At 41.8% G+C, this 15,301-nt stretch overlaps 1 protein-coding gene across 2 annotated transcripts in view; it reads right to left on the reverse strand.

Moving 5' to 3' along the window:
- Nucleotides 1–15,301, reverse strand: part of kif26ba (kinesin family member 26Ba) — a 104,483-nt gene that overhangs the window by 4,280 nt on the left and 84,902 nt on the right. The window contains exons 12-27 of one of the 2 annotated variants that reach the window (XM_085168164.1): nt 15,034–15,205; nt 14,054–14,380; nt 13,792–13,968; nt 13,121–13,256; nt 12,789–13,023; nt 12,566–12,670; nt 12,263–12,384; nt 11,273–11,449; nt 10,562–10,648; nt 10,344–10,420; nt 8,631–10,223; nt 7,967–8,190; nt 7,562–7,711; nt 7,234–7,448; nt 3,135–3,400; nt 811–961 (exon numbers count right to left, since the gene is read on the reverse strand). In XM_085168164.1, the coding sequence (XP_085024290.1) occupies nt 811–961; nt 3,135–3,400; nt 7,234–7,448; nt 7,562–7,711; nt 7,967–8,190; nt 8,631–10,223; nt 10,344–10,420; nt 10,562–10,648; nt 11,273–11,449; nt 12,263–12,384; nt 12,566–12,670; nt 12,789–13,023; nt 13,121–13,256; nt 13,792–13,968; nt 14,054–14,380; nt 15,034–15,205 (4,214 nt within the window). Of the gene's footprint in view, nt 1–810; nt 962–3,134; nt 3,401–7,233; nt 7,449–7,561; nt 7,712–7,966; nt 8,191–8,630; nt 10,224–10,343; nt 10,649–11,272; nt 11,450–12,262; nt 12,385–12,565; nt 12,671–12,788; nt 13,024–13,120; nt 13,257–13,791; nt 13,969–14,053; nt 14,381–15,033; nt 15,206–15,301 lie in introns of both variants that reach the window. The other variant, XM_085168157.1, reaches the window with a different exon arrangement.

Genomic DNA, 15,301 nt, shown 5'->3' on the forward strand with positions numbered 1-15,301 from the left:
ACATAACAGAATAATTAAGTCTGATGTAGCTTATTGCTACATATGTAAAATCTGCATTATTATACAACAACTGTTATGATTAGGATTCACATCACAATTCACACACAAATCAGAGATTTATCCATTTTTTTCATACCTGAGTTTGTTTGTACTTTGCAAAAAATGTACAAAAAGTGCCTCTGACCATTTATTCAAAGAAATGACGGCTAGCTATCTTAGCAAATTTAAACACAGCTGTATTGAATCACTACTACTTATTGATAATTATTATTATTATTAAATGTGTTTTCTTAAAAAGAAGATTAGGGCATGGCGGTATGCCGATTGTATGCAAAAGCCTGTTTAGATGATTCTGATTTACTAAATTGCACAGTAGTAAGAAAATGTCCTTACAGTGCAATTGAGGGCAATTAAGCCACACCTTTACAAAAAACACAACAAAGCAAAACATTATTTCGTATGGTGCAAGTTTGCCCCATCAGATGCATCAATCTGCAACAACACAATCCTTCCCACAAATGCATTTTTGTGTCTATTGAAGTCAAATCTATAATGCCCAGTCACTTCATATTTTTAATAATGAAATGACAGAATGTATTTGTCTGAAGAATGAACCAGCATTCATGTAGCACAGCATTAGTAATTAACATGAGTCATGTAAAATATAAAAATATGCATCATAACTTAAACATAATAGGCTTATTTATTTCAGAATAATCCTCCACTAAAATCCTAAACAGTTTCTAACCTCCTTTGCTCTCTCTCACACACAGACTTATATTCCCTGATGTGTCAGAGGTCCACACTTACACTCAGTGGTCCACTTGTGTGGCTCCAGCATCAAGTACTGTTTGGTTTGTTCCAGTTCTTTCTTGAGACACTGGTACTTGGCTCTGACTTCACTGATTCGCTGCTGGCGGTGCTCCAACAGACGAAGCTTGGCACTGACATACACCACCTCCTGACACACAGAGAAGGCAGACAGATAGACACGGATTTTATTTAGCTTTATTTTTTCAGAGGAGCATGTTGTGATACACAGGTGGGTCTCCTTCAGCAGCAGCACGCTTAAAATTCACACAGTTAAATACATTCGCACCTCATCGTCTCCCACTGTGGCTGCAGCTGAGCGCCTTCGGACACTGAGCAGCTTTCACTGGAACACGATTGTGGCTTTCCTAAGGTTGCTGCAGGGAAAATCTATATTTCATGCTTTTTCTCCATTTCTCTTTTCCAGTGCTCACAGTGCTCTCTCCTCTGATCACATAAAGGTTTAACAGTGGAAACCCCCCAAAACCTGCATTCATTTACAACAATTTCCTAAGTTTAACAATTTTATTCTGCAAAGTCCTCAGAATTTAGAATCGTTTTTTTTAAGTAAGCCAAGTTATGTAGATTTATTTAAAAAGTTCACTGTTCACACAGAACTAAATGCTAATGTTGAGCTATTCATGTTCTGAAAATCCTCGCTGTTGTATTTTTTAAAACCTTTTGGTTTCTTTCCACACTGTCACAACAACACACATCCTTTTTCATCCATTGCCCAACCACCAGCTTCCTCTTCTGGTTTTCCATTAGCAGCAGTGTCCAACACTTATTGTTTTTTTTTAATGTGCTTCACCACCATTATTCATCACATCAGTGTCACTGGAATCAAGAGCAATAGCCATCTTGCCCTTCTGCTCTCTTTCTCCTTCACTCTTCTAAAGACATCCATTCATCCTTCCCGTCCAGTCAACCATAATAAATCCTAAACGTTTTTTGCTATTTTCTTCTTCCTCCCTCTTTTACACGTGCTTCCTAGTCAGCCTCCTACATAACTGTAGTCCGGTGGGAACTAGATATTTTTAAAATGTGTCAGCTCTGAACACCGCATGTACAAATATCAAGTGGCAACAACCATCGTAACCAAGGATTGCTGAGTGGTGGCTCCAAAAACACTCCCAGTATCAACTTCCATTACAAATTCCATTAAATGTTCTAGTCACTCTGGTGTCATTAGTTCACTCTTCCTAATCAGTGTATTAGTGGCTATTTTTAGGCTTTAGAGAGAGAATGAGAGATACTGTTTGGATGAGGTAAGCCGGAAGTAAAGCTGGAATCCAAGAACCTGTTTTAGTTGAGAACTGGTGCCAAATTGTCTGGTTCATCTGAATAATAAATCACTTACTGTCATGGTTGATCTCATTACTGAGGTTTCAGCAGAACCAAGTCTGATTTAGGCTGTTTTTCTACTCTGATTCTACCCTATATTCAGAGTCAGTCATAATAAAGTGCTACGTTAATCCTGGAAAGGAGGAACTGACAACCAATGAGATCTGTAGGCAGAACTGATAATGGCATTGACAACAATAAAATCTTGCTTAGATTATGATATGTTGTAATAACGTTTAATTTTCTTTTGTCATCACTTGCTGGTGGTGTATGCAGAACTTTTCCATAGATGGTTTTGCTTTTCATCAGCGTGTCTTATTCAGTTTTGGGTTCACTGTAATTTTTGTCCTGTTCTTTGAAAGTAATACCAGTAGACCCTCAGAGGATTCCACTATCCAAGAAAGTGAAAATATATTTTCTTTATGGTTTTAAATCTTAATGCACAAACTCTCACATTAAGTAAACTGCTTTAAATGTAAGTCGTCTGTTAGCTTCTAGCTACACTCTCCTCCTCCACCCTGCTAATATTTGGAGCCTCGCCTGGCTCCAAGGAGACAAGATAGCACCGGACATTAATGTTATTCTCTAGGCTTCAGTTTAGCTCTAATGCAAACTCACTGAGTGATATTATAAATATACATCTTTACATATGCCACATGTTCCTTTACTAAAATGATATGCTGCTTCCTATTTTGAAGTTTTGTTTTCCTGCAAACTGCCCAATAACAACGCACCTTGTGATGACTCTTATATGCCTGAATTTTTTACTTTCTGCCCATCACACACCGTCATTGTCCACAGTAATAATTTTCCCCCTGGGTTTAAATACACAAACAGCAATTTAGATTTTTGCTCAAGGACGTGTTGACATACGGGCAGGAAGAGACAAGGATCAAATCTCCAACCCTGCAATTTGTTGACCTGCTCCACCACTTGACCTACAACAGCTGTGTAGCTCAGGTGTCTTTCCTCCCTCTCACCTTGGTCCCTCCTTTGTCCTTCCTTTTCTGCAGCCGTTCAACATCATCTATCTCGTACACCTTGATCTCAAAGGTTTCTGTTGTTGCGGTCACTGCCCGGAGGTTTGAGGGTGCAGGTGGCCCAAGTGGCCCGTCGACCCAGCATGCACCAGGGCTGGAGGAGGAGGAAGAAGAGGAAGTGATGGCTTGTTTGGAAGAACGGTGAGAAGGCGATGATGAAGAGGAGTCCAAGGTTAGTGCTGGGATCAGACGTCGACGCTGGAGACCTAAAAGAACAAATAAAAAGAAGATTACTGAAAGACTGTTACACACTGACGACAGGAATAGTGAAGTTTTGAGCTAAGACGATAAACTGTTCATATGAACGGCAGAATAAAAAGTGTCTTTTCTTTACCCTTTTTTAATCCTAATTGAAGAAATATCGCATGTTTGGAGTTATATACATTCTACTTTTTGGTGCATTTTATATAGCATTGAAGTGCCAGGTTATATAGTGCAAAAAAAGCTGAATATGTTTAAAAAATAACTGATCTGAGCCGATCTGATGCAGGTTTTTCCTAAATATACAAAGTTCTAAAGAATTTTTCAACTCTGCTTGTTTTATCTCATTCATATGCTTAGTTTGCTTGCAGTGTGTTTTACTCTCAAGATCACCGTTAGTTTAGCTCCATAATCCTCAAACAGTCCATCAGTCCCTAGTGGTGTGGCACAAAGCCACCACAGGTGGGGTGTGGATGAACAGAAGAAAAAGGCTAAATGAAACTAAGCTAAATAAAAATGGAAAAACAAATACTGATATTATAGTGCTGAACTTTATTATTCACTCAAATAATTCTAGGGTGTAGTAATACCCAAAAGTGATAAGGTTCAAATCAACTATCAGAATGGGGACAAAGGAGGTCTGAAGTGACTCAGTGAGCTCCTGCCAGATGTACTGGTCCTACCTAAATCTAAGAAGTTTGGAAAGAAAAAGGCGTCTGGACTTCTTTAAGTTGCTTGAAGACGTTTCACCTCTCATCCAAGAAGCTTCTTCAGTTCTAAGGTCAAATGGTGGAGAGTCCCAGATTTAAGCCCTTTGGGGGTATCCCCCCAAGAGGGACACAAGGTGCATTGTTATTGGGCAGTTTGCAGGAAAACAAAACTTCACATTTAGGAAGCAGCATATCATTTTAGTAAAGGAACATGTGGCATATGCAATGATGGATATTTGTCCCTCTTGGGGGGATACGCCCACAGGGCTTAAATCTGGGACTCTCCACTATTTGACCCTAGAACTGAAGAAGCTTCTTGGATGAGAGGTGAAACATCTTCAAGCAACTTAAAGAAGTCCAGACGCCTTTTTCTTTCCAAACTTCTTAGACTACGATGACTTGGATGACTGAGAACCTTTAATGGCACATGGTCCTACTGGAGTTTTCCCATACAACTATCTCTAGAGTTTATTGATAATGGTAAAAAAAAAAAAAAAAAAAAAAAAAAACAGAACCCACAGAGAAGAGAATAACTGAACTGCTTTGAGCTAATAAGAACGCAGCAGTAACTCAAATAACCAGTTGTTATAACCGATGTATCCAGAAGTGCATGTCCAAATGCACACGTCAAATCCTGAAGCAGATGGCAGAAAACCACACCGGGTGCTACTTCTGTCAGCTAAGAACGGAAAACTGAGGCTGTAAATCACCCAGACTCACAGAAATTGGGCAATAGAAGATCAGAAAACTGCTCCTGGGTCAGAGTTTGGTGTGAACAACATGAAAGCATAGATCCTTCATGCTGTGCATCAAGGGTTCAAGCTGCTGGTGGTAGTGACAGCACCCATTTAGTATAACTTAAATGACACAGCCTACCTGACTATTGTAGCTGACCATGTTTACCCCTTTATGATCACACTGTACCCTTCTTCTAATAGCTGATTCCAGCAGGATATCACACTACAAAGTTAAAATCATCTTTAATGCGTTTCCTGAACACAACAATGAATTTAGTGTAGTCAAGCACCCTTCACGTACACCAGATCTCAAGCTAATTTGTGACGATATCATGTCAATATGAATTAAAATCTGTGAGGAATGTTTCCCGGACTTTATTGAATCTTTGTCATGAAGAATTAAAAAGCTCTGAAGGCAAAGACAGGCCCAACCCTGTACTAACAATGTGAAACTACAGCAATGAAATGACCAATATTCACCCTCGGGGTCTTCAGACATAGCTATATGATCTTTTTTGATTTAACACATTTGACACATTCTTAAATTTCTGTTAAATCATATTTGTTGTGTAGCAATGAAGAAAAAAATGGGAGACATTACTTGAACTATTTTATAGTACAGCAGTTTAGCTTTAGTCTTACGTTGAACTGCAATATATCTGACATCTCTCTGCTAAGAAAAAAGACATCTTTCCAAATTTCAGATTCTTCCTTGAACACAATAAAACCCCTTAAGTGTCGGTTGACTCAGTAGGCATACCTTTCTTGTTTTGCACAGACATGATCGGTGGGAGAGGGGAGGAAGACAGATAAAAGACTCACTGGAGAGAGACATAAAGGAGGGGACAAAAGAAAACTGTCGCGCGAGACAGAATGTGAAATTGATAATGGAGAAGTGAAGTGAGATAAATAAAAAAGCAGGTAGAGCTCATAGATAATAGCAGCGGGTCAGTCTCTAATCTAACCACTGCGCAACACTGAACACACGTGCGCTTTGCATAGAAATTTCCAGACATGTCAACAGGAATGAGAGTTATCAGATTCACCAGAAAGTCAGTGATAAGGTATGTGTGAGAGAGAGGAGAGGAAGTGCTGATTTTAATAAGGTTGCAGCTGTCTTTTGGTCTCGAAGCAGCGCATAAAGGTCAAGCAGAGACATTTGTATTTCATTAGGAAGCAGCATAGAACGGGACAGAGAAAGATTGAGTCTGCGGGGAGAGGAAGATGCGAGGGAAGCGAGCTGGATGAATGACAGAGAGATGGGGTGAATACGTGGAATATGAGGAGAGAGGTGAATGAATGAGCACATGAATCCAGTCTAATGAAAATCAAGGATAAAAAGAGAGACTCAGCTGGAGATGTAATTAACATTTCAGCTGGATATTGCCTCGGTCCTTTATACACATGCTCCTTCTGCCTTTTTATTATTAAGAGTATAATCAGTTTTCTATCACCGGGGCTCAACTGTATCAATCGTTTCTCGCTTACTGGCTTCACCTTGATTCACAATAAACATAGAATAATCCTTCACACCTTTGTGTCATCTTGTGGCACTGAAGTGGCTCTTTGATCCACAGAATCGGTTGTGGTGAAAGCAAAATGAGAGTAAACCCGGAGTTTACGCTGCATGGCAGGAGGTGAGACTGCTTCCCGCACACTTGGATGGAAAGGCTAATTCCCTTTCGAATCAATAATTAGACACACACTGGAAGGAGCTGCCTCTCTTCAATCTGATTTTTTATGCACATATCAATCCTCATGCTTAACCAATAGACAGTAATTTGGCAGGCACATTAGCAAGCTCTCTGTGTTCTGTTCTGGTGAATATATATTCATTACAGCCTACACCAGCAGATTCCCTTTTACCATTTCACAGATGACTGGTCAGGGTCACCTTACCTTACCCAGCACCTCCTGTAGCCACAGCTTTCTTCACATTTCCCTTAACTGTTCGCTTCTTTTGTTACAGTGCTTTTCAACATCACAAAGGTGTCTATTTCTATTTCCAGCACTTCTATGTTACTGTTGTTTTGAAAAAAAATTGTTTGTAAAAGTTAATATGGTAAAAGTGGGTAAACATCACACATTGAGGATACATTGAATAGAAATGGTACAGATTTTAGATATATATTTATTCATGTAATTATAAAAACTAGCCATCTGGGTGGTTTTAGCACACGGTGTATTTAATTTCACGTTTTTAACGCTTGTGCTTGTGCCAGCTTAATTAGGAGTCCTAAGACACTTCGACTTGTTCAGAAGAAATTACCACTAGTTATGTTGAGGAAAATCCTAAATTTGCCTTCCTATAAAGAATAGCAAGCAGATTATCAGGCTTTAGTTGAGGGGTGAAGATGTTTATGTTTATGTTTTGAAAATTTGTGTTGTGACCTGTGTTGCTCCTGCTCTTCTTGCTGCTTCTGGAGCTCCGTCGGGAGGAGGTGGTGGCTGAGCTGTGCTCACTGAGGGAGTCCTGAGCAGAGGAGGTACTTCCTGTGTTCTCACTGCTGTCTCTCAGCATGCTCTCATACCCACTGCTGCCTCCACTGTGGTAAAACAAAGCCGTCTTCCCCATTGCCGGAGGGAGCTCACCACTCAACACACTGCTGTTAGAGGCATTATGAGATCACAGTTAGAGATGATGCAAAATACAGAAAAAAAACATGTTTTATTTTGTGAAATTTAAGTTTCAAATTCCTCAGAGCCCTAAAGCTTGTACCTGTTGTCACTAGCATGGCCGCTACTGCAGCGGTGTGGTTTTCTGGGAGCTGTAATCTTGCTGTAGGGAGAAGGCAGTGTTTGTACCACTGCTGCCCTCTCCTCTCCCAGGCTATCTCCCCCACCGCCTCCTGCTCCACCTCCTCCTCCACTGAGAACAAGGAAATAGGAAGCAGTAAATAACTTCGAACAGATTATTATCTGAATGAACTTAAATGTCACTTTGCCTTATAGTTTGCACCTTACATTATCACTACTTGCCAAAATTACTCTTGCATAATATATGGATCTAATCTTGCATTTTATATTAGCTGTTCTATGAATAAATGAAAAATGCTTCCATAGGAACCACTAAATAGGTGTACAGTATATGTAAATATACTTTTATGATATAAAACTAACAAACCTCGTCCCTCTTTCCTCTGTTGGATCTGTGCCTCCTCCCTGAACATGACTCCTGGAACGGGAGCCAGCACTCCCCTGGAGTAGCTCTGAGATTCGACCGTTAACAGCTCGAAGAGGAAGCTTAGCAGCCAGACTTCCCCCTCGACTTCGACTCAGAGACTGGGTAGACCAGGACCCAGGGGCAGGTCCCTGCTGCTGCACAGGGGCCGGGACTGAACTTTGGGGCTAAAAAGACAAGTAAAGTGGTTTAGGTGGATGGAAGGAGAAATGGAAGCCAACATCCTTTAATTACTTTAAAGCAACAATCCCAGTCCACGTGGGCCGGTTTCCCTGCAGGTTTTAGATGTGTCCTTGATCCATCACAGCTGATTTAAATGGATAAATGACCTTCTCAACATGTATTGAAGTTCTCCAGAGGCCTGGTAATGAACTTATCATGTGATTCAGGTGTGTTGACCCAGGGTGAGATCTGAAACCTGAAGGGACACCGGCCCTCGTGGACTGAGATTGGGGACCCTGCTTTAAAGGATGGACGTTAAAGCTAAACACAGTTTGAGGAAGGTCTTAAATAATTTTAGCTAATTTTGTCTGATGAGCTTGTGGTTTACAGATGTTAAAGAAAGTGAGCATGTGATCATTTACTTTGAAGAAATATTTATTCCTACCTTTCCATTCGGAGGAAGGCTGGAGCTCCGGCTGGAGCTTTGGCTTAAAGACTTAGTAGAGAAGCTCAGAGTCTTGGTGCTAGAGGCAGACAGACTCCTGGCCTTGGGACTGCTGGTCATCAGCAGCTTACTAACTGCTGATATCTTTGACTGGCTGCTGGTCTTAGCTGGTGACTGTGGAGCGCTGTTTGGACTGGTACTGCCACTGAAAAGGCTGCTGGTGTTTCCAGAAGAAGAAGATAGTGATCCAGCACGGTTGAGGCTGCGTCCAGTGCGAGGCATGGTGCTGTCTCCCTTCACTCCCCCTCCCCCTCTAAGACTCTCACCTCTCTCCAAGGAAAAGCAGTCATAATGATGGGAACCACTGTGTGAGCTGTGGACTCGGCCCAGAGAGTTGGTTCTGTTGGCAAGCTGCTCCAACTTGGCACTGAAAAGTCTACTACTGTCTATGCTGGAGCCTCGCTGTCGAGTTACTCCTGCAGGCCCACAGCCAGATACCCCTGCATCATCTGCCGAGTTCCCCTGCGATGAGACTCCATGTGTGGTTTGCTGGAGAGGGCTGGCTGCCCTGTTCCGCTGGTCTAGACTGGACTTTCGTACAGGCGGCAGCGGTGGGATTCCTCCTTTTTTATGAGAGAAAAAGCCCTGCTTTCCATTGGATCCCCAGCGATCAAGTGTGGCACGGGGACTACAAGGAGTTGAAGTGGTGACTCCAAGATTACGGTACTCGCTTCCATTGTCTAAGCCGTCATGGCGGTTGACACGGTGCCATCCGCGTGGTAGACTAGCTGTACGGTGGATATCTGGGTTATAAACACTAGTCAGGCATTCACCTTGGGCAACAACAGCCACCATCTCACAACCATCCACCACTCGCTTAAAAGAGTCTGGCAATGACACCACCTCACCACCTGAACTTGAACTGCCATGATCACCACCCCCACCATTTGCCTTATCTATTGAGTGGCCCTTCGAATGCTCTGCCTCCCTCTTTTCCAGTTTCCCTTCCTTAGACTTTCCTTCTTCTGTACCACGTTTCAGCCAGGGGTCTTCAAAGCTCATCTCACTTGAAATAGATGCTATAAATGCTGCATTGGATTTGACTGGATCTTTCATAAAGTTGGCCTGTGTAGGTGAGGAGAGGATGGTGGCTTCCTGGACAACCATGGGTTTGACAGCTGCACATGGGTGAACAAGGATGTTGGTCTTGAAAGGAGACATGTTGCCAGGTCCTGTCAGAATTTGGATGTTAGTTTTAGCCATGGAAGGAGGCAGTTTTCTCAGCCTTTCTTTATTTGGAGTACCCTTATCACTCTGGTTCTCTGACAGAACCATTTCTCCTTCCAGACTCCCTCTTCTTGGGGTACCACCATTTTCATAACCACCCAGCGTCTCAATTCCAAAGCTCTGGTTGGGATCAGGATCAGCCAGTGCCTCCCCTTGCTGGCTCTGGGACTGGCTGAAGCTATGAAGAGACTGATCAGCTTCGCTGCCCACGCTCAGATCACTCACCCAGGAAGAGTTGGGTGAACCACAGTTTGACATTCCTGTGGCTAAGGATTCACCTTCTGTCCGCAGCTTGGCCATTGCCACCTAAAACCAATCAAGTATGACATCTTGAAATCCAGAAACAATTATAAAATGTGGCTGTTAAGGTTTAAATAATGTCAAATCTATTTTATTTATGCAAATTCGAACCAAAGTAGCACTAACCTCTGCCATGGCAACAACATCTGAAACCCCCGAAGATGCTGCAGGACCTACAAGCATGTGATCCTCCACAACTCCATCTAAAGCAGTACAAATGGGTTGAGAGCCAGTAGCGAGGGCAGTTGCAGAGCCACAGTCACTGTTGAAGCTGATGATGCTTACTGGACGACCAGCCAAGCCTTCATTCTCAATGAGAGCAGTAATGTCAAGGTCCTCCTCACCTCCAGTAACCACAGTGTACACCAGTTCATCATCCCCAAGTACAAGAGGTCCAAGTGTTACTGCAGATGCTGCTGAACCTGAGACTCCTGGAAGAAAATATAAAGATAGAAAAAAGCGAAAGTTAATTTCTCAGTTCTTCATGGTCTTTATGTATATGCCGATCAGCTAAAAAAAACATTAAAAGTGGAAAAGAGTCATTCAGGCACGATGCAATGTTATTCTAGGAAATGCTGGGTCCCTACATTCATGTGGACATAACCTTCAGACCCATGACTCCTGCAGACCAAGCACACCTCACATGCAAATATCCATCCCTGATGACAGTAGCTACCTGCTGTACTGGGAAAACTGCTGAGGAACATGAGCCCAAAGACATTCACCCTGTCTTCAAACTCTCCAGATTTGAAAAACTCCCCTTGGTCTCCAGAGTTCCACATTCAATCAAGCATTTGAGGGATGCTCCAGAAGTAAACTGATCCTTGAAACCTCTCTGACACAACTCACAATAATCAAGAGATCTCCCGCCAACAATTCAGTTCCAGACCCTTTAGAACAACCCCTGAGTCTTAACAGGTTACAGCTGTTTTGACATTTCTGCATGTGGTTTTGATAGAGCGCCTTATTGTCATTAAAACTGCAAGGATTATCCACAATGTACTTTCTCACCACTTTTCCTCATGTTAAAACAAGCTGTGTTTACTGGAACTTACCATCCTTGCTATCCAAAGGTATTGGTGGTACATCATCATCGCAGAGCGTCTCAGCTGAGCCCAGGCTGGCAGATAACGATGGAGTTGGCTCACGGACTTGTGGGCTCATCCCTGCAGGAGAACTCCTGGACAGCGGGGACTCTGTGGAGGAACGACCACTGTCTGCAGCCAAACTGTCTGTAGAATCAGAAACATCTGGCATTGTAATTTATTTTGTTTTCCAAGTGCAGGGAAATTGGCATCACGCTGAGAAGACAAGTTCAAACCAGTGATTATTATGCAGATAAACTGTGTCATACACAGGTGACTCAGCATGTGTCTTTATGCATCCAGCATATATAAAACAGCAGTAACATTACCCGGGAAGAATTCACCGCTAATGAACGGGGAGATGCACATAAGAACAAATGTTTCTCATCATGATGCTTGAAACATCAGTTGAAAATTGCTTACTGATTTTTCTCAACTCACCAGTATTTGTAAGACTTCTTGCATTTAAAACGAAAATGATTTTTTTCCCCAATATTCTTCTAGTCTTTATCTCAGGTCTTTATCCAAATGGATGCAACATTAAATGGGGGGAACAAATTCACTTTTTTAGTGAAATTGGAGCACTATACAAAAATTATTTTTGTAATCTTAAAAGAAACTCATATACACCCTAAAGGATACCCTAGAACTGACCAGCCAAGAATTCACTGTAGCTTATTTCTGATATTTTTACTTGTAGTAGATGACTATGATGGGTGGTGACAGGTAGTTGTAATGAAGTGTTACTATTTAACCTAAAATTCACATTTTCAAAGGAAAATTTAGATTTAAACTGAAACTTAAACTGAGATAAGAAAATAAAAAGAGAAAGGAGTGAAATGGAAAAGTAAAAATAATTAAATGTAATATCCATATATAGCATATATATGTATACAAATTTAAAAAAAAAAAATTAACACAGTTCTAAAGCGTAACTGTGTAAAAGAAAGAAAAGCATACTGTCTGACGTCAAAGCATCCGGGGCCTGGCCTTCCTGAGTGTTTGAGGATACAGGCTGCATTGCTGGAATGACACCCTTTTGGGTATACACTTTGCACCGCTGGGATGGGGATGATGGAGGCCTGAGAAGGAAGATAAAAATGAATTGGATTGCGCAAACTGAACTTTTTGTGCTGAACATTTACACATCAGAGCACTTGAGAGTTCTAGTACATAGCTTTATTTAACACTTTCCAAGTTTTGCTCAAAACAAAATGAAGATTTTTGCCATCAGCACTATGCTTCACTGTATATTTGCTTCACCTGTACTCTGAGGTTTTGGTCAGGCTGGCAATTCCAAGACGTGGTGATCCTAGAGGTCGTGACTTCCCTTCACAATTGCCGCCCACCACATTCAGACTCTCACGACTGCACAAATGAGAGACAGTAAAAGCAATAAATCATGAATTAAACATATAAACATATTTCCTAAAGGCTAATGGTAACATATGAAAAAGTGTACTGAATCTAAACCACCTGGTCTTACCTGTCATGTAGGTGGGAGTTCTTGGCTCTGTGCAGTGGGGTAGAGGTGATGCTGCTGCTTCCTGTAATGCTTCTGGTACTCGTAACTGTTGGGCAGCCAGAACTCTGAGTCAAGTTGTGGATCATTGTCTGGGCCAGCTCAGCCTCCTCCACCACCTCCTTGATCTCCTGCAGCTGCTGGTCGTTGGTCCTCCTCCTGGACACCTGCACAGCACCTCCTACATCACATGCAGGTCCTAGAAACAGAAGACCCAAAGGTGATTTACATGTTAACATACAGCACATGCAAAATATGAACGGAAGCATCATCATTATTCCTAATAATAATTGAACCTGTTTTGGCTTCTGTATCCAACACAGCTGGAGGGGCTGGAGCAGGAGCAGCAGCTGGAACAGATGAAGATGGACATGCCTCTTGTTTGACCCCTTGTTTGATAGCTGGAGCCTCTTCAAAGGGAAACTTGGCCACCTGCAAAAATGAACAGAGCGATGGTGAACAGAAGAGTAACAGACTATCATCAAAGGGAAAATTCTGAAATTGTGTCGCTTTTATTTCTAAATTACAGTACACTGTTAATCACAACTTCAGTGATGGTGGAAGAGAATAAAAAAGATCACTTGAGCTCCGAACAACCTGCGCTATTGCCGTGCAAATATTGGGGTTCTGTGTAAATATTTTCACAATAAGGTAATTTGTGAAAAGTAATTTGAATGTGTTATATCCAAACACAAATGGAAATACATGAGTATTGAAAGGGACAGAAAATTGCCACCACAAACAGCAGCTGTAACAACAATAAAAAAGCCTGACACGCAATGAACAAAATGCTGAGTAGATACAAACAGAACGCTTGTTTTTCATCTGAATAAATTGACAAAAATAGCTATCAAGCTTTCAATAGACCCCCTATTACAGATCCCATCATACTATGTCATCCTTTGTGTATCTAAGATTTTTATTTGCACAATCACAACAAAAACAAGAGCAGAAGACGGTTCTTCACCTCCTCGCTGCCATCGATGCAGTCCAATCTCTCCTGCAGCTCAGCAAAGGTGTTGCACTTCAGACATTCAGCTCCTTCCTCTGGGACAGGAGCCAGCGGCTGACCAAGTAGAGACTGAGAGGCTTGAGACAAAGGTTGTGAGGGGCCACTGGGCTGCTCGTCTGGCTGAGACTGCACCTGTTATAGAATTATTCTTCATCACAAATATTCTACTTAATAATGCTAAGTGTCTAATCTATAAATGCAAATATTTTCAAATTACCTTGTTCTGTGCTCCTGCTGCCTGATTTTGGCTTTGCTCTGAAGTTTTACCTCGAAGCAACGCAGGAATAATTGGTACAAATTCTGGTGGTCCCTCATTGTCCGTTAGCTCTCTGTCTGACACAGCTGCTCCATTCGGACCCACGTAGATGACTGTGTCACATGACTGCTCGCTGCTGGAGTATTCGTCGGGGTCACTGGAGAGTCGCAGCAACGGAAGGTCAGAGTCGGAGTCACCACGGTGATGGAAAGGTCGCAGGTGGGTCGGACGACGCATGCGACCCTCCTCGCAAGAGCTTTCTCCCCCAGAGGAGCTGGATGTGTATTGCTGAGAAGAGCCCAGATAATAAGGAAAGTGGAAGCAGACAAGAGTGATGAGGGAGAAATGATTTCCTTTTGAGATTTGCAAAGTGAGATTGTCCTTTTTTTCCTTTTCCTTTTCCTTTTAATTGACAGGTTAGAGACCAGAAAGAAGGAGATGAGGGGATAACTAATATGGACCCAAGGCAGAAGATAAGAACTTCACTTCATTGCAGTTCAGTTTAACTTAATTCCTCCTATTTGTCTAGCATATTAGTAATAGAGTATCTTGTGGCTTGAAATGTCTTCTTTATTTTTAGAGCTGAAGCCCTCATTTTAACCTTTTTTCTTCTGCAGAACACTTTTGACATCTGTGAGCGTACGAAGTAAATTTGTGTCAGCAGCAAACGGAGACAAGAAGATAAAAGATTTTGTATGAGCTCTGCACAAGCAAGTCATTAACACAAATAAATAGTTTCAACTTCTATAAAAGATTTTCACCTAAACTCCAAAAATTAAAACACTGCAGTGCACTGTCAAGGCAATGTGTGTTTCAGCATAAAATGAACTGTCAAAAAAGTAATTTATGTTTGTTTAAGATATTATACCTGGCACTTTACTTGTCTACATCTGGATAATTTTATTATTTTAATGAAGCACGAAGAATGAAATAAAACTCACCACTGTGACTTTAGTTTTCTTCTTTTTCATGCGGAGCACCCGGGAAGCAATCTGAATAGTGGAGAGGGTTTCTGAGAAATCTCTAGGTGAGGCAGAGATGTGAGCAATCATGGTGGTCCGGCAGTTCATGTTGCCTAGCGACTCCCTTAGCAACATGGTCAGCTTGCTGTCCCTGGTTACACATATACACCGAGACGTGAGCATTGAAGACATGTTGTAAATGCACACAGTCACTTAAAGGTGTGACAAAACTGGTCGATTTTCTCAC

Source organism: Neolamprologus multifasciatus, chromosome 1, assembly GCF_963576455.1.
Source record: "Neolamprologus multifasciatus chromosome 1, fNeoMul1.2, whole genome shotgun sequence".
Taxonomy (NCBI): domain Eukaryota; kingdom Metazoa; phylum Chordata; class Actinopteri; order Cichliformes; family Cichlidae; genus Neolamprologus; species Neolamprologus multifasciatus.